The 22948-nt window shown below is 32.7% G+C and overlaps 2 protein-coding genes across 2 annotated transcripts in view; one reads left to right on the forward strand and one right to left on the reverse strand.

Moving 5' to 3' along the window:
- Positions 1–217: 217 nt before the first annotated feature.
- Positions 218–5630, reverse strand: LOC128243200 (kelch-like protein 18). Its single transcript, XM_052960804.1, has 3 exons — positions 5355–5630; positions 4293–4380; positions 218–4033 (listed from the first exon to the last, which is right to left on the reverse strand). The coding sequence occupies exons 1-3, from the start codon at positions 5457–5459 to the stop codon at positions 3309–3311; spliced, it is 918 nt and encodes a 305-aa protein (XP_052816764.1). The 5' UTR covers positions 5460–5630; the 3' UTR covers positions 218–3308.
- Positions 5631–9712: 4082 nt separating this feature from the next.
- Positions 9713–22948, forward strand: part of LOC128243206 (uncharacterized) — a 41129-nt gene continuing 27893 nt past the window's right edge. The window contains exons 1-3 of the mRNA XM_052960809.1: positions 9713–9837; positions 10596–10776; positions 11419–11527. Coding sequence (XP_052816769.1) covers positions 9732–9837; positions 10596–10776; positions 11419–11527 — 396 coding nt within the window. The 5' untranslated portion in view covers positions 9713–9731. The remainder of the gene's footprint in view (positions 9838–10595; positions 10777–11418; positions 11528–22948) is intronic.

Raw genomic sequence — 22948 nt, forward strand, 5'->3', positions numbered from 1 at the left:
CATTGATCAGCTGATGGTTTGGCTGACAACTTGCGACTCTTCCATTGTGTTGTTGAGCGAGAAAGAGTCAAGTAAAAAAGTCAAATTATCGAGAGAAAAAAAACACTGCTCTGTACCCGATCGAAACTATGCAAAATGTAATTAGCGATATTTATCAGTATACGTATCTTGTTTATGAAGTTTAACCAATTAACAATATGTACGGTGATAATGCCAAGTCAAGATCTTGATATCCTCCCAACATGTTCGAAATAACTGGAAGGTCTTGAGTGGCCCAATTTTAATATGTGCAAATCAAAACAGAATCCATAATTTGCTGTAACAAATACAAATAAAATTGTAATTTGTAAATAGCACGGCACATGTACACACACAACTAATAAAATGACACTGTCAATTAAAAAAAAAATGACAAGTAAAATGTCGTCATGCATTGTTTTCATCGTAAGAATGATGTAATAGTATCCGTCATATTAAAGAAGAATATCTTAAAATATCATAACCTAATATAAAACAACATATCAATACATGAAATATTGGAACCTGCCAAATTGTCATGTATTTTTCGAGTAAGAACAATCGTCTTAAAGTGTCAATTCGAGAAGACTTGCACATCATTAAACTACAATTTGATGGAAAACATTAAAAGAAAACAACAAAATGGTATTGCGACGCTATTTGTACGTGTTAAACTGAAAGTAATCCATAAAATTATCGTAACAACTTGTATTATGCCCACACACATTGATCATGCATATATAAAACAGGAGTTATTTTTCGTGATAAAACATGAATATTACAAAAGGAATCATTATTACCACCATATGTATTACAATAACTACCAAATGATTAAAACTAATCTTGGATTATTTATTTTTTCTGCCAATCATGTTTTGACTATTTATTATGCGGATGATAAAAGGAACGCCAAGCTTAACAAACAAGGGCGACAAGTGCTCTTACGTTTTGTTCCTTTCATTGTAATAAAAGACTTGTTCGATTTTCCATGGATATGCAAAATCGCGGCCGAACGTTCATTGTGTATGAACGCACAAAAAATTAGAATCAATCCTTATATACAACTCATACTTATGAAGGTAAAATACTGCCAAACTGTTAAGATATTTATTCAGACATGTCGCGTTATGCAGCGAGATGGAGCTGGCCAAACATTCGTCGCGGATGGCCATTAATCGTTCGAAAAACGTTCGGACGAAGTATTTTAACAGGTGTTCTACGACATCTCTGCATCACTGTAAAGCCAAAAGTACGAGTATTTCAATAATAATTATTCGACGAAAATGCAATTAATTAACGTGTTTATATCAGTTATGTAAGATGATAAGCACGAGATTTAACGATATGTTGCTACATGAGAGATGTTTCAGAACACCAATAAAATCATATTAATTACTGTTTGCCAAATCATCTCCCGACGATCCGCGGCAAATTCTGGCATGTTGAATATACCTTCAAATTAAAAGAAGGAGACAATGTGAGTCGGAAATAACGTGTTAAACCAACATTGCTTACTGGGATTTTTTCATTCAACTTTATACTTAAGGTGTCCGATTGGGACGATGGAATAAGCGCGACATGTCATCTTATCGAGCAAGTTGTGATACCGTTATTTTTAGATGCCTGGTGATCAAATATCCTATTATGTGGGTATTTTTGAAAAAAGAAATTGTTTAATGATATTATATGTAATTAAGGAGAGAAATAACATTTGACAGTCCAAAAAGGAATGGCACATATTTAAGTTTAAATAGTCTATATAGTTAACGGTTATATAATAATACTGACGTCCATCTTTCAAATATATGTGTATATGATACCTAAAACTATATGGTTCGAGACTGGCATTGTTATAGAATACTAGAAGTCATGTTATGAAATAACAAGAAGAAAACTACGTTTTGATACCATATAACGGGCAAATGTAGATATTGCATTACCAGAGCTTTCGTAAATATACCTTTACGACTGTTTTCTAGCGTTATGCAATTCATCCGAACGTTGTCGTTGGCGCTATTGAGCATTCAATCGTACCGTCATTATCCTTTCAGCTTTACAGAAGATGATTTTGTCATTTTTACTCATTATTATTATTATTATTGATAACCGATCACAGCGTTAGTTTAACCGTCGATACTTCTTTCATAGGTAGTACATATAATCAACGGCGCTCTCGCAACTTTATTTGTTGGATATCTCTTAGCAACTTGTTTACATTGTTCACATGAAGAAGAAATTGGCAGCGGAAATTTACTCTTGCAATTTTAAAAGAAATTATACATATAGATCCATTGATGTAACTGGCGAGCATCATCATGTTATATTAGTCACTTTCGTCCTCTGATGTGTTCACAGCGGACGAATATTCGTCATTACTGTTTTCGGAATCACTCCAGAATCCAAATGCCCACTGTCAGTATCTTTTTCGTTTGATTCCTCTGCTAATTGGCTTGTAAACATGGACAAAGTAGATGGCGCCGGGCATATGCTTTTGGAATTTTAACAGATAGTATTGATATAACTGAATTGATGTTTATATCGAGCGCAGGCAGGAGTTTCCATGTGATTGTTCGTTTCGGGGGCGTAAAGGTCTCATTTATGTTTGCTATCCCAAGAACAAATGAATCGTTGTTATCATCATACTTGTAGATATAAATATTTCTAGCATCGTTAAAAGTCTCAAATTGGTTGTAAAACGGCTCATCCAATAGATCAACTGACACGCTTTGAAATACATCATCATGTGGACCTTTCATGATACAAATAACTTTCTGATGGTCGAAAACCAGAAATCCTTTATTAAATGAATTAATTTTTCTGTCATATCCAAGGTCACAGGTCATTTGACTGAGTCTGCATGTTGTGGTGTTGTAAAGAAGGAGATCTTCATCTTCCGACAGCATTGCCACGTGGTTATTCCAACAAGATATCCCAATTACGTCAAAGTTAAACGTACTTAAGGCTGGTGTCAAAGACGTGCAACTGTGTGTGGTGCTCATATTACCTACATACAAATAACATGTTTCAAACTCTCGTGTATATCTATATGTTCGTAAATCTAACGGAACGTTGGAGCTGTCATCTACCAACATATGTCCTTGTGGTGATACCTGTTTCAATACGTGCGTTTTCTTGTAATTAATCTGATAGCAAAATCCTTTGGAAAAACACAGTTTGTGTGGTACTCTTCTTAGTTCCGTACCCTCAGTTTCACATGAGTGAACAAGTCTAGTTGTTACACGAGTATTACATTCCGGTTTTATACATTCAATAGTACCGTTGTCGTCATCTTAAACATGGTAAATTGTTTCTTCATCAGACATATCGAAAAAATAGTCAAATTTAAGGGCACATGATGTATGTGATTCAACTTTGTGCCATTCCTTACTGTGTTCATCAAATACAATCATCAGCTCGATATTAACGTTGTTGACGGTAACTTTGAAAATAATTGCTATAAACCTGTCAACGAGCCTAATGCTATGTTTTGGAAACATGTAACCATAGTTGAAGAACTTGTCACATTTTGCTTTTTCATTCATTGAATCGCTTAACTGAAGAAGATCGATATGGCAAAGTAAATTGTCAAAATACTTCATTCTTTTACCAGCATCATGCTTCGTCCAACGCATCAAAAAGTCGAATTTCAGATCCATTCCAACATATGACAATTGCTTGTTTGTTAAGATATAATCTACTGACTGATTGTCGATTTCCAACATCTCAATCTTCGCAATAAGCTCAACTAAATTTTCATCAATGTACACATCCAATGATGGTACGCTAAAATCATATATTGATCTTAAGCGCAGAACAAGCCAAAAATTGTGTTCTGTAATTGTCAACTTATTCAGCCATTTGACACAAAATGATTTCAACGTCGAAATAAAAAGAAACTCTGCCAGTTCAAGCATTATTGATATATTCTCCATATTCAACGATGGATTAATGTCGTACAGAAACATCAATGCCTGTTCAAGCGTGTCTTGGTCTCCTATCTGGATATTGACTATTCCTTCAAAGTAAAATAAACTCGTTCACATCACAACATTGAACACGAAATCATTTATATATTACAAATTGTGAACTATCATTTGGAATTACTAGGCACATTTATAACTGCAACCTCCTTTAGTGAACAATATCTGATAAAAATATTCCTAAGAGAACAAACCCTTTCAATTATAAATTTAAGTTAACACCAATTTCAATGATCTGAAATAGTATGTGTTAATTCATAGGGATATTCATAAAAAACGTTTTGCTTAACTTACCTGTTTGGTTTTCAAGAAACTCTTTTTGACCGAATAAAGTTTTGAAGAAAATACTTTCCGCAAGCAAACAGCGATGGAATTGTTTTGCCTGAAAACATCGATCATATCATATTCAGCTACTTATAGGGAAAGTTATACTTTCTATTTCTGTTTCACGTAATTCCCAAAGTTGTGCCGAGAGTTTTAGATCTTAAGAACATAAGAAACAGCAACCCACAACTACAACAATAACCAGAATAGGGTTTTATTGAGCTTGTATTTATATTGGACGTGCACTGAGTACATCTCTTGTACATAAGTATGTGTAAGCCGAACATAGAAAATAATATTTGACTGAACATTCGGCATGTTTAGCTAAGATTTAAGAGTCTAATATAACGATACATGCATATTTTTAAGTTAGGTTTTTATTCAGCAGTCGACATTAGGCTGCGTTAATCTGTTGATATTTAGACAATTTGTTCATGAGAAAAAAATGTTAATAATGATGGTGATGATGATGATGATGATAATGATGATGATGATGATGATGATGATGTGTATCTTGATGATGATACTAATGTTGATTAAGACCGCGAAGACCTCGACGACGACGATGATGAAGATGATGATGATGATGATGATGATGATGATGATGATAATGATGATGATGATGATGATGATGATGATGATGATGATGATGATGATGAAGACGACGACGAAAACGACGACGACGATGACGATGATGATGATGATGATGATGATGACGACGACGACGACGACAACGACGACGACGACGACGATGACGATGATGATGATGATGATGATGATGATGATGATGATGATGATGACGACGACGACGACGACGACGACAAACGACGACGACGACGACGATGACGATGATGATGATGATGATGATGATGATGATGATGATGATGATGATGATGATGATGATGATGATGACGGAGGTTGTCATGTTGATGACGATAATGATGATGATGATGATGATGATGATGATGATGATGATGATGATGATGATGATGATGATGATGATAATTGGTATTAATAAAGTAAGACACCTACCCAGGTCCCGCATTTGATTGTAATGTCACAAAACTCATCCTGACGTTCCAACTGACCAAACAAAGGACATGTGCTTTTGCGTTCAAAGCTGGTAGGAAACTCCATTGTTTATTTAAACCAATAAGGTCCATAATATGAAGTTGAATAAACATGATAACACACTGACACTCATGGACATGTTGCCTTAAACATGTGTGTCTTATTTCTAATTAAAGCAATATATTAAACAGTTTAAAGCACTGATAAACAACTTCCTTACATTTTTAAACCTTTCAGATACAGTCTACCAAACGTTAGCATATTGATTCGGTGAGCTGTAGTTTATTTTTAGATAATGTACTGGTAATTGTATGAATTAAATATATCTGACTCGATTTCTTAACCTTTTAAACGTTTTAAAGCGTGGCAAAGCTAGTCTATTAACCATACATATTTCAGGCAATTGGATAATTTTACTGAATTTCAAATATGTCTTTGGAAACCTTAAATGTTAACGATTCAACCGTAAATAAGATCATGTGCTGCATTAGTACACATTTAAGCTGATTCATGGATATATTACATGCAACCAGGAAGTTAAAACAATTGTGAGCTGTATACTATTTTAAAGATACTGATATTTGTTGAACTTAAAGTTGACTGGTGTGTATTCTACTTTTGGATATTTTAGCCAGTAATCTTATATCCGCACAAGTGCGGAAATAATGTTCCTTGATAATTGCACTTGATTAAGGTTTTCTTTTATGAATGTATTGCTTGTTTGTCCCGTCCTACGCATCCCGTGTTTATTCCCCTGGTGTCATAGCGTTTTGTTTGTGTTTTGTTTAGATCTGTGTTGTAAGAATAAGAATTGTTCTAGTTTTACTTTGACATTGATAATAGACACTAAAGAACAATAAGGACCAAAACTATGCGTGAAATACAGCCTGGATTTAGGGTGTGGGCGTGGTCGGGGTAGTTTAAAAACATGCGGCTTTGAGCTTAGATATTTGATATGTTAAATTGTCTAGTTGTCCTTTACCATGTTTGTTCAACTTATGCACTTAGGTTTTAAAAGGCACCACTCCAATGGTTACAAGTGTTTTTACATATTTATATAGTGGAATGTTTTTAGAATGTCCTTGTTTGAAACAGCCAATACCACACCCTTGATATAATGTATGCTACATCATATATTAATAGTTTATCAAGTTTAAATCGTTCCCCTGGCCCTTTTAAAGGGACATCTTTAAAAACTAGTTTGTCTGTAAATGCTAGGCGAAGACCCTTGATATTGAGTATGTATCATTATATAGTGGTGTCGTGCTATATCAAGTATGTTCAAATCGACCCTTTGAAGTTAAAACTTGCCCCGCACCGGGGTCACAAGTTTCCTAAAGACTGATATAAGAAAAACATAGAATTCTGTGTTTCTGAAACCCCTAGGCAAAGACCCTTGATACACTGTACGCATCATGTACTATACTAATATTGTGGCTTTTCTTAAATCTTAAGAAGACAACTGGAAAAAGTTAAATAAATGATTGATTACCTTTATTTAGTCTTGATATCATAAAGTAAAGTAATCAAAAGAAAAATTAAACAGGTCATTGATTTGCAAATGAAGTGGTGGCAAAATTCAATTTATAAAAAATAAGTCACAAAAATGATAACTTAGACATGTTACAACAGGCAAAGTTACTGTACATGTATGAAGTATTGATTTATGCATGATCATTGTAACATGTGCAGTTTTACACGTAGAGCCTCATTTTCATTTCAATTGGGTTAGTCTGTTCTAAAAATAGTAATGCTATAGATAATGTGAAACAGGTCTATTAGTTCAATAAGGTGTATTTTTACTAAACACTCTGTAAAGAATTGTTTGATGAGCAACGTCTCTGTGAAAATATAGTATTTGGTATTACATAAACTAAACGCTCTATAGGCAACACTAATTCGGAATCTTAGTCGTAAGTCTAGTAAAAGGGACACATTTATGAACAAGAGCAGGTCTAGGATTTGATGTCAGATACAATTTAAAACGAGAGTCTACATCCACGGAAAAGGAATAATAAAGCTCGAAACGTAGGGAGGGGTGTTTGATGGAGCGACCTCAAGAATAATATGCCTAACTTTTGTCTAAAATGGTGCATATTCACGTCATTCGTGCATCTATTTCTACATCATCGATTAGCAAACGCTTGGGCCTTTTTTGAGGGTGGGTTTGCACACATCTTGTTCCCTACTGTAAGCTACCATCAAAAAATGCAACGCTACTTTAGTGATCGAAATATTTGTCATTATGGTAATTTATTTTTCACTCAGGTAATAAGATAACAGTTAGGCACACTATCCTTTCGTATCAGATTTAGTGAAACTTAAAAAAAAAGATTGAATTTTTAAGATGGGAAAAGACCTTGACTGTTTAAGCGCAAATGTTTTATTTTTTTACAAAAGGTCCCAATGATTTTCGTAGTTGTGTACAATATCGCCAGCCTAAGTGTAGATTTTCGGGATTGTTTTGCTGTTTTTAACTAGGCAAATGCTTGAGCACATGATTAAGAATAGACAAGAATACATATATAATATTTTTTAAATGAGTTTGTGTATTATATCTTCTATTAACACTCAATATTTGACATAACAAACATTAACACTGAATTCATGCTCGTTTCGCGCTTCATATTTGTACGTTGCTTTCCATCTGCTAGGGATTCCGCCAACAAAATAGTAAAATTCGTCAAGGGACTTAACTGTCGAAGATGCATTTCCATGCCTTGTCTGCATTATCTCGTAGCAAGACGAAACAACTTTTTTTATAAATATGTTCGTTGCACCATGTTTTTTAGATATCGTAATATCATTGAATTAATCATTTAGTTAAGTGAGGTATTAATGCGTAACAAGAAAAAACAACATCCGAACTGTGTTGTTGTTAATATTTAAGGAAGTTAACAATATTTATTTTGATATAATATTAACAATTAGTTTAGTTTAACAAATTTGAGCATAATCAACGTTAGCAAAGATCAAATAAGTAATGCAATTAAATAATGAACATGTTAATTATGCACAAAACAATAGTGTTAACAGAATCGAGGAGAAAGCCTTAAGGCTTATACTAAGTCTCGTCTCTGTAGGTCCTTCACGCTGCTTAGGCTGGTGCGCAAGTTGCAGTGACTCGAATAAATATAATCTTATAGTCTATTGTGTAAACTATGATAAGTAAAAACAGGTTGTTTTAGTCTGTTTAGTGGGGTTGTTTTGGGTTGATTTGTCTGGGAAAAGGCATGTTAAATCCTAGAGGCCGTCTTCAAAATAAGCTATAAAGAGAAAAAGAAGTTTTGGGCAAATGTTTAATAGCCAACGTATATGGGACAATAATTAAATACAAGATTTGTGTTGGCTGTTGCAAAGTATCTTAACTCAACCCCGGATAATGGTGTACACACGATGTAATCACGCATCGAAAGGGAGTGCACGTCTGTTATTACACCTTTCAAATTTTACAAAGTGTAAAGACTGATTAACCGAGCGCTTCTAGAAATATTTTCATCTCCAATGCAGATGTACGCTGGATACCTTAAATGCATTATTTAAGAAATAATAATAATATTATAAAAACAAATAATACTTTATTTAAGAATCATTTATAAATAAGCTTCTAAGCAAATAATTGTTTTAATGGAGAAACGTTTGAACTCGTATATCAGTTGCATACATTTGATTAATGTTCTTATAGAGAATTTTGCCTTTATTACTAATGTAAACATAGAAGGATCAACTTTGGCAAGGCTTAGACTAACATTTTATTTGTTCTTCGCACCTTAGACCTCATACGACAAACTAAAACTGTTTTTCTACTTTCTTCGCGTTGTCGTTCATTTTAATTTTAAAACTCCATAGATCATCCAGTTTATCAATAAATCCATTTATTCAGTAGTGCTATCAATTTAATCTAAGAATCAAAAGGCCAATTATACTGTTATTATGGAAAATGACGTAGAAGCTAACATAAAAAATATTTGAATGACCTTGATCGTTTGTCTTCAAGTTCGTGATATAGTCGGAAATTGTATCTCACCAATTGCCCGAACCACAAAGGTAATCAATGTCCGTGGTAGTATTGAGTATATTTTAGCAAAACGTCTGGCACTGCATGTCACAGATGGTCTCTCGTATCGGTACAAATAAATGTATGCAACTGGTTGCTCAAGGTCACCCATTCCGAATGTGAATAATTAAAAGCTCTTGCGGGCTTTTTTGTACCGCAATCACTGCGTTATATTGATCAATATAACTTCTTCATAATCAACCGTACATAATGCATATGTCACGAGTAGCCATATGATACACACTTGACGAGTGTAGGAAATATTTGATAAAGCAGCGTTTATGAAGATGAGCTTAAAACATGTGCTGTGCATAGTGGCATCGTTATATATATTTATATCATTCAGTGTTTTTATTATTTTTATAGTGACAACGGATTATTCCGAAGGTAGTCTGATTATTCATGTTAATGTGTTATATGATTAGATAACTTTTATTTTGCTATTTTGTAGTCATGACAGTCGTAAATTTGCAGTACATAGAAAATTAATATACAGTTAAACTGTACCGTAATTCATGTGTTATTTAGAAACACAATATGCCTTGACAAACATTGATAGATGTATTTTGACAGAGTCGCTAAGACATTGATAATAATTAACGGAACATTTTGGCTATACTTGTCATTTATTGTAGGCATTATTGAAATGCTCGTATTGGTCGTACCTAGACATACAAAACAATCTATGATATCATTACCGATGCCTTGGCCCTAATGTGACAAATTGTGTAAGCTATATTGAAATGAAATGCTGCCTTTCTTCCGATTGGACAATCAAACTAGCATGTAACCTTCTGATACCTTAGAGAGACATTTCATATTCTCCCTGTTTTGCAAGCTCTTTTCACTTCACTACGCATGAACTATATAATTATATGTTAGAAATATCTTCCGTCGGAGCTACAAATTACATTATAACTATGACATTCTCCACGATAAGATTAAGGATTATAATTAAAAAGATCATAATTCAAAAAAATGTAAATGAAGTTCTGTTATCAACTCTATTACTCTAGTTTTATAAGTATTGTGCTCCCAGAAAACATTCTGCGATATACAGTGACTCAATTATTTAAAACATTCCGAAATGAGTTACAAAACTTAATTCCTTTCATTACTACACTAGAATTATAATTGTATTTTAGAATCGTCAACTTCTTACACCCCTGATCCTAAGTATGAGAATGCAAGGCGGGAAACAAGGAGGTTATCACAAGAAATGTGGATGTACATGGATAGCCAACTAAAACGACTGATAAGCCAAAACGTAGAAACAGAAACTAAATCTATTAAAGACATACTTGCTTTTGGCTCTCACATTCATACGTAAGTATGTTAGTAGTATCTGTTATTATTCATTTATTTTTTAAACTGTCATTTAAATGAGCCATGATGTATTTAATACATTCGTAATAACATATTATCTATACAATACCATGAAAAGCACAGGGACAATTGTAGTAAAATCAAAAAAAATATCTTGGTTAGGGGCACAAACGAGACAATGAGCAAAAGACAGACACATATGAAAACCACCAACATAAAACACTAACACCAAAATCACACTACATACTCATTAAAATAGCTTCATCAATAAGTTATGGGGTCACCACATTTGAACGGTCGGTAAAACACGGGTTCACTGGCAAAGGGGTCTACTGGGGGCTTAAAGTAGTTTGTATGGCCTTAACTTATTAAAAGAATGTTGGATTAAAGTATAACATACATTAGACGTTAGTAAAAATACACAAACATAGTAGAACAACTATATAATTTGAGTGTATAGGATTTGAAAAACATTGCACGGTCGCAAATGATTTCCTTTTAGGTTAAACTTATATTAAGGCCAACGCTTTCATAGACTTCTGAAATACAATTTGACTTAGAACATTAACTAAACATTTATTTCTCTTACATCATTGTTAGAACTGACAATGAGGATCCTTCTATACTGTTATTTTTCTACAGGGCGATTTTATCGGCACATGACACATTGGAGGACGAGTTTGAAAAATGGCGAAATTTGCGATCAAACGAGGTGAGCAGATTTGTCCAGGAGCAACTAGACACAATCCAGGCACGTATAGGCAATTTTTACAAGTTGTTTACAAACTCATACATAGCGTGTATGTGTGTTACTAATCTAGCTTAGAATTAATTAGGCCATACCAATTTGATTATGTGCTATGAACCTAGCGGAAAACAGCAAACATACTTAAAACGGAAATGAATCCAAAATATTTAAGAACAGCATCCGGATAAATTTTGCAAATCCAGAATTTTTGCAAACTTAATTTCTTTGTTTTTCACCAAATGTTCTTTTTTTGTATTATTGAAACGGGTTTGGTAATACTAATAAGGGATATTTTTTTATTCCTGATATTTGATTTAGAAATATGTTTTTTTAGCATTTAAAGTCAACTTTTCCAATAGGAATCCCATGGAAAATGGCCTTCCCATTGGGAAATGGATTTTCCAATTGGAAAAGCAGCCCAACAATTTTTGTTGGAAAATTCTCACTTTTCCATTATTCAATATGGGAAAAATCAGGAAATTGAAAAACTCCAATTGAAATCATATCCAACTGGAATCTTCCAATTGGAAATATTGGCAATGGCCTTAATCCACTTGGACATTTCTTTAGGAATATATTTTCATTTTTATGGTGTTTTTATTGTTTACTGTACCTGAGTGCTGACGTTGTATCCATCCAATTTCACGCTTACACTTCTATGCCGATGTCTTAGCGATAAGATTTAAGCATCATTTAATGTATTTTAATGCAATAAATCATATCAAAAATTACCTGAAGTATTCTAACTCAACCAGTGACACAACTTCTATTTTTTGATATTTTTAAACTGGTTTCTTCCCCTCAGGGACCATTTTTGTTAATCGATTAAGATGTGGTCACGAACGACTAGTTATTTATTTTGGAGCAAATATTAAACTATACGCTTGAAAATGTTGTTTTTGGTTGACAGTACCTTTACACTTACCACATTTTACCATTGTCTTTATTTTTAGTGAAAATGGTATAAATTGATTATGAGGCATGTGAATGGTTATACCTAACATAATTATGTATTTCGTAGACACTGTTTTGCAGTATGATATTATTACATATCCTTCACCATGTGCCCATGAAAAGCCTATCCCAAACACAGTTAATCATAACATCAGAGTTTGGGTATATGTTTAGAAAGAATATCGAACTGTATATTGGGCTAGTGAATCTTGCATTACAAAATAAATGATATTGGTATAGCCTATTGCTATAGTCTCTCTACTACATTGTAGTAGCTAGGCCTGTCATTCTACAAGATAGCAGAAAAGCAAAAACAACAAAATATTATTTATACTTGTATGAGAACCATCCTGTACATTTAAAAATGGAGTTTACAATTTTCAAAAAACTGGTACTTGTTAGCTCGCTGAAGCTCGTATAAATCACTTTCCACGTCATTCTGTTAGGGACTTTCTCATGTTTTGGCACCAAATAATATATTCCAGGAAATGAATAAAAAAAACACTTGAATAATGTTAACCTAACTCTTTGATACCGTAATTGTATAACGAAATACAATGAACGTATATAAATAAAATCTGGTTTTAATCGGGGGCGAACCTACGCTTGTTGAAAAAAAGAGAAGAAAACCGATAGCATAACCACTCAGCAATAGGGGTTCATACATAATTTATTGGATATTTCGTCATTTATTAAATACCCTGAAAGTGTCATGCCTCACTATCAATTAACCAATCTCCTTTCAGCCTTTTGCTGAATTTATTTAGCATTTTTCTTGGAAATCATTAATATTGACTTCAAAGACTATATTTAAGCATATATCAGCATTTGTTGAAGGGTTCCAGTTGTGAGTATCTTAGTTCTAACACTCCTGATAATTTGATACACTTGATTTCGTATTTGAAAAAGATGTAAAAAACACATTTTACAAACCATGAGCGAGTCACTATAACTTGTACAAGACTCATATCTGGTTGATACACACTCCCTCAGTCTTGAAATCTGTTACACGTGATTCTTTTAAACAAAATTAGGTACGTGATATCAGTTGGAGCTGACCATATGCTATAATTTGAAACTAATGAGAAGAAATATATGAGTTGTGCAAGTTGTTACATTGCAAACATTTGTTTAATGATTAATACTTGTTTGTACTTGTATTTGAATGTGACTTCAAAACGGGTAATCACATCATGTTACTTTAATCAATACTATCTGCTGTGAATCTGTCAGACGAATTTGTTTACTGAACTTTACAGAAGATGAATGACTTTTAAGTTTTGCAAATGGATATCTCAAACACCCATGTGTAAATCATATATTTCTTCATAGATTGTTTGTGTTGCTTGTTGAATCTGGCCTAACAGTTTCCCTCAAGAACCAGGTAGAATCAGCTAGGTAGGTAGGTAGCCCCCCGCCGCCCCCAATTCGGGGGAATACGGTGGAATTTTACTATCAGTCCACCCAATCCCAGGTAAATCCACGCCAAATGCTTCCGCACCCTGGTGACATCCTACGTAAAATAAAATAAAGAGAAGCTTAAACTTGCAAGCCTCAAAACTGTTATAAACATAATGTTTGATGCTTTATTAGACCTTAAAGGAGCTATACACCGTATGATGAAATAGCGAAAAAAAAGCAAACAAAAAGAAAACTGACACACTTGGTATTTATGTGTACAATGCATTGAAACTAACTTACTGAAGTACCACATAGTTTACAATTAATTTATTTTTCGCAGTTTTTTTCGTTAAAAAAGATTACTAGGTATGTATACCTAGTAGAATTCATTCTTATGCGTGGTTGGCTAGTCGAAGTTATCACGTGATATTACCAAGTTAGGTAAATACTTTAAATTTTCCAAATGTTTAGGGTAAGCCTACGTAGCACAGTGGATACAACACTGCAATTTTGGCGACATTAGTTCGAACCCGATCTCAAACGGATTGTTTTTTACATTTTGGTATTTCTTTAACAATTATGATATCAAAGAGTAAAACATTTTTTTTAAATAATTGTCCTGAGGTTCTTTACCAAAAAAACCTTGTTTGGTGTCAATATGGTGTACGAGCTTATAGTCCCTTTAAAGCAGCATTTTGTATATCTGTAAAGATTACATTGCCTATATTCCTTACATAATAATTTTCTTTTAACCAGTCAATAACTTTTTTAAGCACTATCTTAAAAAATGGCGGGATGGAGGGCTATAACCCTAAATTAACCCAAATACATGTAATGCAAAATTTCTAATTGGCTGCAATAAGGCAGTTCAGATGCAGGAACAAACATCACTTGTGTCCTAATAATAGCTTTTCATCTGACAAGGTCAAATATAAGGAATTGTCATGTGAATGTTTATTAACTATCAATTTATCGAAATTGGAATTACTTACATGATTTGTTAGAACTAAATTATATGGATATCAAATGATTGTTTAAATTAAAAAAATAATAAATAATTGCATACATGAACTAACTTTATTTCTTGTTTGTTAATATGAATAATAATGCAATGGCTTTTTGAATTTCATAAAAGAACAAACCGCAAAATGAAAAGGGAAAACGCAACTTTCCCTTTTCAGCATTGTAACATTTTTATTCAACAGAAACCCTTTGTAATGTCCTCAAAGCATTTCTGTAGGATAAGAAATATTTTTGGGAATATTACCAAACACTTCATAGTATGGTATTGAAGAGTTATAGTGTGGTTTTCAACATTTCTGGTAATATTCCCAAAAGAATCCATAGTATGCCAGGTTTTCTGGGAATATTACCAATTTGATCTTGAAAATTTGGTAACATTACCAAAACATTTTGAAAATATTTCCAAACACTTTGTAGTATAGTATTGAAAGTTGTGGTGGGGGTTTCAACATTTGTGGGAACATTCCCAAAATAATCGATACTATGCCGAGAGATTTTCTAAAATATTCTTCAACTATGAAAAGTCACAAATATTTGGTAATATTCCCCCAAAAAATGATGAACATTTTCTGCTAGGATTCTGAATATAATGTCCAGGTTTTCTGGGAATATTACCAATTTGATCTTGAAAATTTGGTAACATTACCAAAACATTTTGAAAATATTTCGAAACACTTTGTAGAATAGTATTGAAAGTTGTGGTGGGTGTTTTAACATTTTTGGAACATTCCCAAAATAATCCATACTATGCCGAGAGATTTTCTAAAATATTCTTCAACTATGAAAAGTCACAAATATTTGGTAATATTCCCCAAAAAATGATGAACATTTTCTGCTAGGAAACTCAATATAATGTCCAGGTTTTCTGGGAATATTACCAATTTGATCTTGAAAATTTGGTAACATTACCAAAACATTTTGAAAATAATTCCAAACACTTTGTAGTATAGTATTGAAAGTTGTGGTGGGGGTTTCAACATTTGTGGGAACATTCCCGAAATAATCAATACTATGCCGAGAGATTTTCTAAAATATTCTTCAACTATGAAAAGTCACAAATATTTGGTAATATTCCCAAAATAAGTTATGAACATTTTCTGCTAGGATTCTAAGTATAATGTCCAGGTTTTCTGGGAATATTTCCAATTTGATCTTGAAAAGTTGGTAACACAACCAAAACATTTTGAAAATATTTCCAAACACTTTGTAATATAGTATTGAAGAGTTATGGTGTGGTTTTCAACATTTCTGGTAATATTCAACATTTCTGGTAATATTCCCAAAAGTATCCATAGTATGTTGAGAGGTTTTCTAAAAATTAATAAAAACTAGGGGTTGTCACAAATATTTGGTAATTTTTCTGAATTATGAACATTTTCGGCTAACATTTTAAAATTCGTCTTGGAAATAATGTCCAGGTTTTCTGGGAATATTACCAATTTGATCGTGATATTTGGTAACATTACCAAAATTATTTGAGAATATTACCAGATGAACTGAAACAGACTAATTCAACAAAAAGCCTTTGAAAACTCCACAAATAGTTTCTGTAGGACCAAACAGTTCATAGTATAGTATTGAAAACTGGGGCTTTTCAACATTTTTGAGAACATTCCCAAAATAATCCATATTATGCCGAGAGATTTTCTATATCATTCTTAAACTAGGAATAGTCACAACTATTTGGTAATATTCCCAAAATGAATTACGAACATTTTCCGTTATCGTTCTCAAATTCATCCTGAATACAATTATATTATCTTGAAATATTTGGTAACATTACCAAAACTTTTTTGGGCATATCAAAAGATAAATTTAAATAAAATAATCCAAAAAAAATAATCTCCACGTGGGCTGCTGTAGGACATGAATTATTCTGGGAATATTACCAATATCTTCATTGCATAGTATTGAAATTAACAGCAGGTTTTTCAGCATGTTTTTAATATTCCCAGAATAATCTATAGTATGACTAAAATTGTTTTAAACATTTCTAAAACATGCAATATTCGCAAATGTTTGGTAATATTTCCAATAAAAATATAAACATTTTATAACAAGAGATGTTTGTCAAACATTAATCCCCACCACCCCCTGAGCGCCATGTTGTCAGGATTATTTGAACAATCGAAATACGCATGGACTGAAATGACAGCTGATTTGTCATGGCCATTGGATGACTTTAAGGCAGTTTAAAGATTATGACCATTCAAAGTGTGAGGATAGTAGACATAGTGTTCAATCGTGTTCAGATGATAACAGATATTTGCAGATAAATGTGTCCTCTTAGAAGGGAATAAGTATATACGACAACATTTTAATGGCGAATATGAGTTATGACCATGACGTTTGACTCTAATAAGTGTTGATTGATAGAACGACATAGATTACATATTCCTGGTTGTTTAAACCTACTAGAATGTTATTTCAGTATTACAGCTATGTCTCTTGCAATTTTACAATTTGACAATAATTATTTTAAATACAAGTGTGGACTTTCGCATAGTATGATTTAAAAAAAAACACAGAAAAGAACAGAACAGACGTTTTTAAGTCATATACATCAGAACATCGTCTAAACACATACACTTAGGTTTTTTATATCAAATGCTTGTACATGGTTAGTGCTATGGTTAAAGACACAAATATGTTGACGTAAAGGCAGCAGTATCAGAGGATGAACTAAATTAATAATAATAATAATTATTAGGAATAGCATTATGAATACATACTGATTCTTTAACATAATCGCAGAGCTTAACCAGCTCACATGTATTGACAGAGTTAAATATATTTCTGGGAATATTACCAACTAAATCTTGAAAGGTTTGGTAACATAACCAAAACAATTCGGGGATGTTACCAGATGAAGGGAATACAAATATGATTATTTGACAAACATACAAACAGCCAACAGACAAATAGAACTTAAGATGCAAAACTAGACATGCTGGTTTTACGACTCTTGCTAATTTACTGCCGGAGATACGTGTGACAAAATGTTTTGTGACAGCTGGATGAACCGACGAACAGACAGACAAGTGAAATCTATTTGCCTCTCAGATTGGGGCATTTAAATGAATAGCAGTATTGAACATTTTTCGGTTATAACACATATACAGTTTTAAACAATTTATTCACAACGTGAATGACAAACAACTAAGTGTATGTTATGAACTGTACATTTAAAGTATGCTTAAATAAAAAAAAGTCATCGAGAACATGATTAACATAATTGGTGAATGTTCCATCAGTAAACATGGAGCAGGTTCAATACTTTTTTATTGTTCTATGTTTCTTTCCATATCATTAAAATAAACCTAAAGTATCTGCTTAAAGTTATCTATTCAAGAAAATAATAATACTTCTATCATTCGTTCTCGCCATTTACAAGACATTTTCTTGATCGGAATACTTTATAGTTTATGCTAAACAACCTTACATAGCAAACATTTAAAAGTTGATTTATATTTCCTACAAGGATGTCACTATATCAGACTCTGAGTCAGCTTATGCTGGACACAAATGTTGTTGTAAGAAGGGGTATTTCATACAAACAAATTATGAAAAAAATAGAAAAAAATAATATAATAAACACAGAGTAGATGAGCCAAAGCATGATGGCCTTCGAACTGTTATCAAGTGACAATAAAGGGTATAAATGTGATATTTCATGAATAATGAGTTATGTAGGGTAAGAGCTTAGCATACTGGAATGTTTCTCGAGAGAGACCAAGACTAAATTCCCGACTTCGCCATTGACCGATTCTCTGTGTTCACAAAATGAAACTTGAATTTGTAACTTACTAAAATAAAATAGGCTTTAAGGCAAAGCAAAAGTAAATAAAAAATAACTCAATCATAAAATGTACAAATATTTACAAAATGAAAACACAATGTAAGCTTACTGAAATACAAAAACAAGGTTTAAAAGATATGTACAGGCAAACTGTTATCTGATATTTATGATCATACCAAATATATGAGGTTTTAGATGTCTGAAGCTTGTTTGGAACAATACGAAGCTACGGACTGATTTATAAGTTGAATCTGAATTTCCGATAATTGTATTACGTTGTCTTTCTTACATCCTTCGAATTTTGCAATTAAATATCGACGATTAATTTTCATTTTGTCCAAGGGATTCAAAATCACGCTCTGTTTATTTTTTACGTTAAGAGAACTGTTAGTTTTCCGACTGGCCGACGGGCAAAGGTCATCATGTTTCCCTCCATTTCTCCAATATATACACTCTGGTTTGTATATTCCACAACTGCCACCTGAAGACGAACCAAACATATAAGTATTTCCTAGATTTTATAGATGTGGTGTATTCTTAAAATTACAGTGTATACTACATATTGCCATTATAGCCAAAATCCAATTAATGATCATTTTAAGTTCAGTATATTTGTTATATAATGTCTTATACTTTAATAGACAAATGGCTTTGTTATATAATGTTTCATACTTTAATAGACAAATGGCTTTATATTTCTGTATTTGTACTTGAACATACCGTCATATTTTCTGCTATTTCGGCTAAAGTTTCAGTTTCTGCTGTCTGAAAATATATTTTTGAATCCTGCTGTACTAAAATAACGATTGAATTTATGAAAAGCATATAACAAACAGAGGTCGGAAAACCATAATAAAGATATGCTGGACGGAGGCGGGATTCGAATCCGCAACAGCGTGATTTTAAAGTATATGGTCTAACCACAGGACCGGGGCTCTAAAGCAATTGCAAAAGTATACTTTGCTCTTAAGTATGTATGAATTTTTTTTGCACTATTTCTTGGGTTGCCAAATTTATGAATATGACTGAGTATTATATTGCATATTGTTATTATTTTGCATACAACATGAATGTGATATGCAATACATGTATGCCACTTGCCAAGTTTTCATTTGAATTCTGGTAGGAAAGTTTCAGTTCATTACTAAAATCATTTATTATGCTCAGTTATAATTGTTACATAAAATAAGATTTTGCCAGTTATCTTTGGTAAAGAAATCATGGAAAATAAACATTAATAATTTAGCATGTATAAGTTGTTTTTCTTAAATTCAATTATTATTTTCATAAAATCTTTACAACTACTGAACTATAAAACACTTTAACTTAATTTTGCGGTTGGCAATTTCTGTTTTTTAGTTGGAAGTGTTTAGCTAATTCGATTACGTATCAACGTTATTATTAGTATCCTACATGGCCGAGAGCGTAAGATAGGTTCATTACCAACCTGTGCGTCGGGTGTTTTGTGGAAACGAGGTTTACTCGAGTTTTCACAGAACACCCTGAGCGAGTGTTGGGACGAACCTTTCTTATACGGGCTGCTATGGTATATGCTTTTTCTCCCATCTCAGTTTAATAAAATTAGGTAAAAATGTATTTTTACTGGAGCTCTTTATGACAATAAAAAAGTACAGTTGAACACCGTTAATTGAAAATCGTAGGGACCCAAAAAACATTTCGGGATAACGATATTTCGGATTAACAATTTTCATAAAATTGACAGCATTCGCGTATAATAGATGACGTGGAATACTAAGTCGTGAAGATTGTAATTTCGGTTACACTTTACCAATATGATACATTCGGTTTGAGTGATATTTCGTATACAAAAATATTTGTTGATTTATTATGTACTAAATGACAAATAATTCGTTTTTTTACTTCTTTATTAAAACATAAAACGTTTAAAACAAATTGACAGCACATGTATGCATTTGGAACATAGTACGGATTATTCGGTAGCGGGTTAAGTGAGCAATTCGTTTTTTCGATTGATATTCATGTTGTGTTAACCAGAAATTATATACACATCACATCACCAAAATGAATTGCTAATTTTTTGACATCGATGATTGTAAAATACACGTGCTCAATTTCATTCTTTAACAAGCGCTAATTGTGCTCCATTGTCACCCCAAGCCCATGCCCTAGTGTAATTGAAGTATGGTGTGAAAAACTATGACATGATAAGGTTCGAAATAAGAATTGATAAAAAGGTGTGAAATACCAAATCGGGCCCGTAATTTTTACTTGGGAATTGCGATTCATTCGGACTAGCGATTTCGGATTAACGATTAAAAATTTAGTTAAACAAAGTAGGAGTAAAATCGGGACCAAAAAAAAATAGCGATCAATTCGGATAAACGGTGTTCGGAATAGCAGTGTTCAACTGTATTTCATACGGGTCTTTGTTTTATCTTTGCCCGAGGGCAAGATATTAATTTCCTGCATGGCCAAATTTTTGGATCTACTTATCTGAGGTAGGAGAAAAGTATGTCGATCAAATATTATCAGTCATATGTAATAAATGAATTCAGCCTAGTTTTAAGTTGTATTTCTTCAGACAAACAAACCTGATCGAATCTGGCATTGTTTGCTTGTGTAACCGTTTCCTGCAAAAGCTGTTTCTTTGCAGCAACCCGAGATTCCTGCAAATGGTATAATACAAATATACAAATTTATTTGGGTCAAGGAAAAAGACAGAGCTTAAAATTGAAGCTTCTTTTCACTAACAATAGTCACAAAAGACATACTAAGAGTTCTATCTTTGTAATATTTGTCTCATTCTACCATAAATTTATGTCAGTTGTAGTAATATGTTGTTAAAAAAATGGGAACAGAATCTAGAATCGAGATACACAATGGTCTTTATATCAATATTTCAAAGCAAAATATTGTTTACATGATCCTTCTGCATAAATAAACTTTAGGAACATAAAGATGCATTGGTGAATTTGGCTGTTCTTTAATGAAAAACAAGCAGTGCTCCAAAACTCAGTTATTCTTACAAAATTAATATTGAATAAAAGATGTGAATATAAAATCAAACTTTTATTTTCTCGTCAAATGTTGAAATCCATATGGATTTTCACCCATTGCAGGAATTTGAAAATATAATTACAAGGCTCAGACAGCAAGCAGACATATTTCATCAATATACTTAACATTTCTTTTACATTACAACTAATTTCTTAATCCGGTTAAAGATCTTAAGTGTTAACTTGACCTTCACATTTTGATGTTGTAAATATGGTTGTCATCTAATCACATGTGCTGAAGGTTTGATGGAAAGAAATGAAGATATAATGAAGATTTTTCAGTTAATCTACCAAAGACTGTTTAAAATAGATCGTCAAAATATGAAATTACATAGTTATAGCCATCATAAAGAGTCTGTTATGAACGATGGACAGTCTTATAGGTTGACGGACTGATTATTTTAAAAAAGCGACATGAAGATATCAAAGATCATTAGACTTCAACTGTTATCCTTGTTAATTAAACAATAGCTTCGCTTGTGGGTTCAAAAAAGACAAAAAGGGACAATATTTTACCAAAATGCAAATTAGTAATAATAACTACATGAGTTATGAATGTTGACCCTTTGGTTTACTATGATTTATAATATACTTGTCAATCATCTTAGCTGTAACTTGTGCGATTACTACCCATATATCAACTTTAACACGTTTTCAACGAAAGACAACAACATATCCCCATGAAGTTATGATGTAAGCTCATCTTTCTTAAACAGACGAGCTAAAACAAATGCAACGAATATGGTCATAATAGGTACCCCATTTACTTCTAGGTTGATCAGATGCGGCATTTATGTATGTGGTTAGAGGTTGTGGACTTTGTTATTTAAGTTGAAGCTATAAACATGCACATATACATAATAATCGTGAGAAATAACGAGCTTCATTGGATATAATTGGTTTCCGTGTAAAAAACAGTACCTTTGGTAGGGAAGCCCTTGCCCTTGCTGCTGTCTGTTCTGCCATTTTCACTCTGAGCATTAGACTATCATTCTCTGCATACATTCTGTTTTGGTTTGCCTGAAATATATGTTCATGGCCTCAAAATTTGCCATATTTTTCTAAATCGACATAGGAAATATTGAATAAACATTTAAATAGTACAAAACATAATACTCTCTGAAAATGTGTATAGGCGTATATTCACAGAGAATTCATGTTCATTTTATGAATACTATTTATAGATAAGCATGTGTGCTTTCCTTTTTT

This window comes from Mya arenaria, chromosome 8, assembly GCF_026914265.1.
Source record: "Mya arenaria isolate MELC-2E11 chromosome 8, ASM2691426v1".
NCBI lineage: Eukaryota > Metazoa > Mollusca > Bivalvia > Myida > Myidae > Mya > Mya arenaria.

Coding starts and splice junctions, on each gene's coding strand:
- LOC128243200 (XM_052960804.1), bottom strand. CDS start 5,459: ATGGAGTTTCCTACCAGCTTTGAACGCAAAAGCACATGTCCTTTGTTT. Junction 4,381..5,354: donor CAATCAAATGCGGGACCTGG/GTAGGTGTCTTA, acceptor CGATGTTTTCAG/GCAAAACAATTCCATCGCTG. Junction 4,034..4,292: donor GTTTCTTGAAAACCAAACAG/GTAAGTTAAGCA, acceptor TTTACTTTGAAG/GAATAGTCAATATCCAGATA.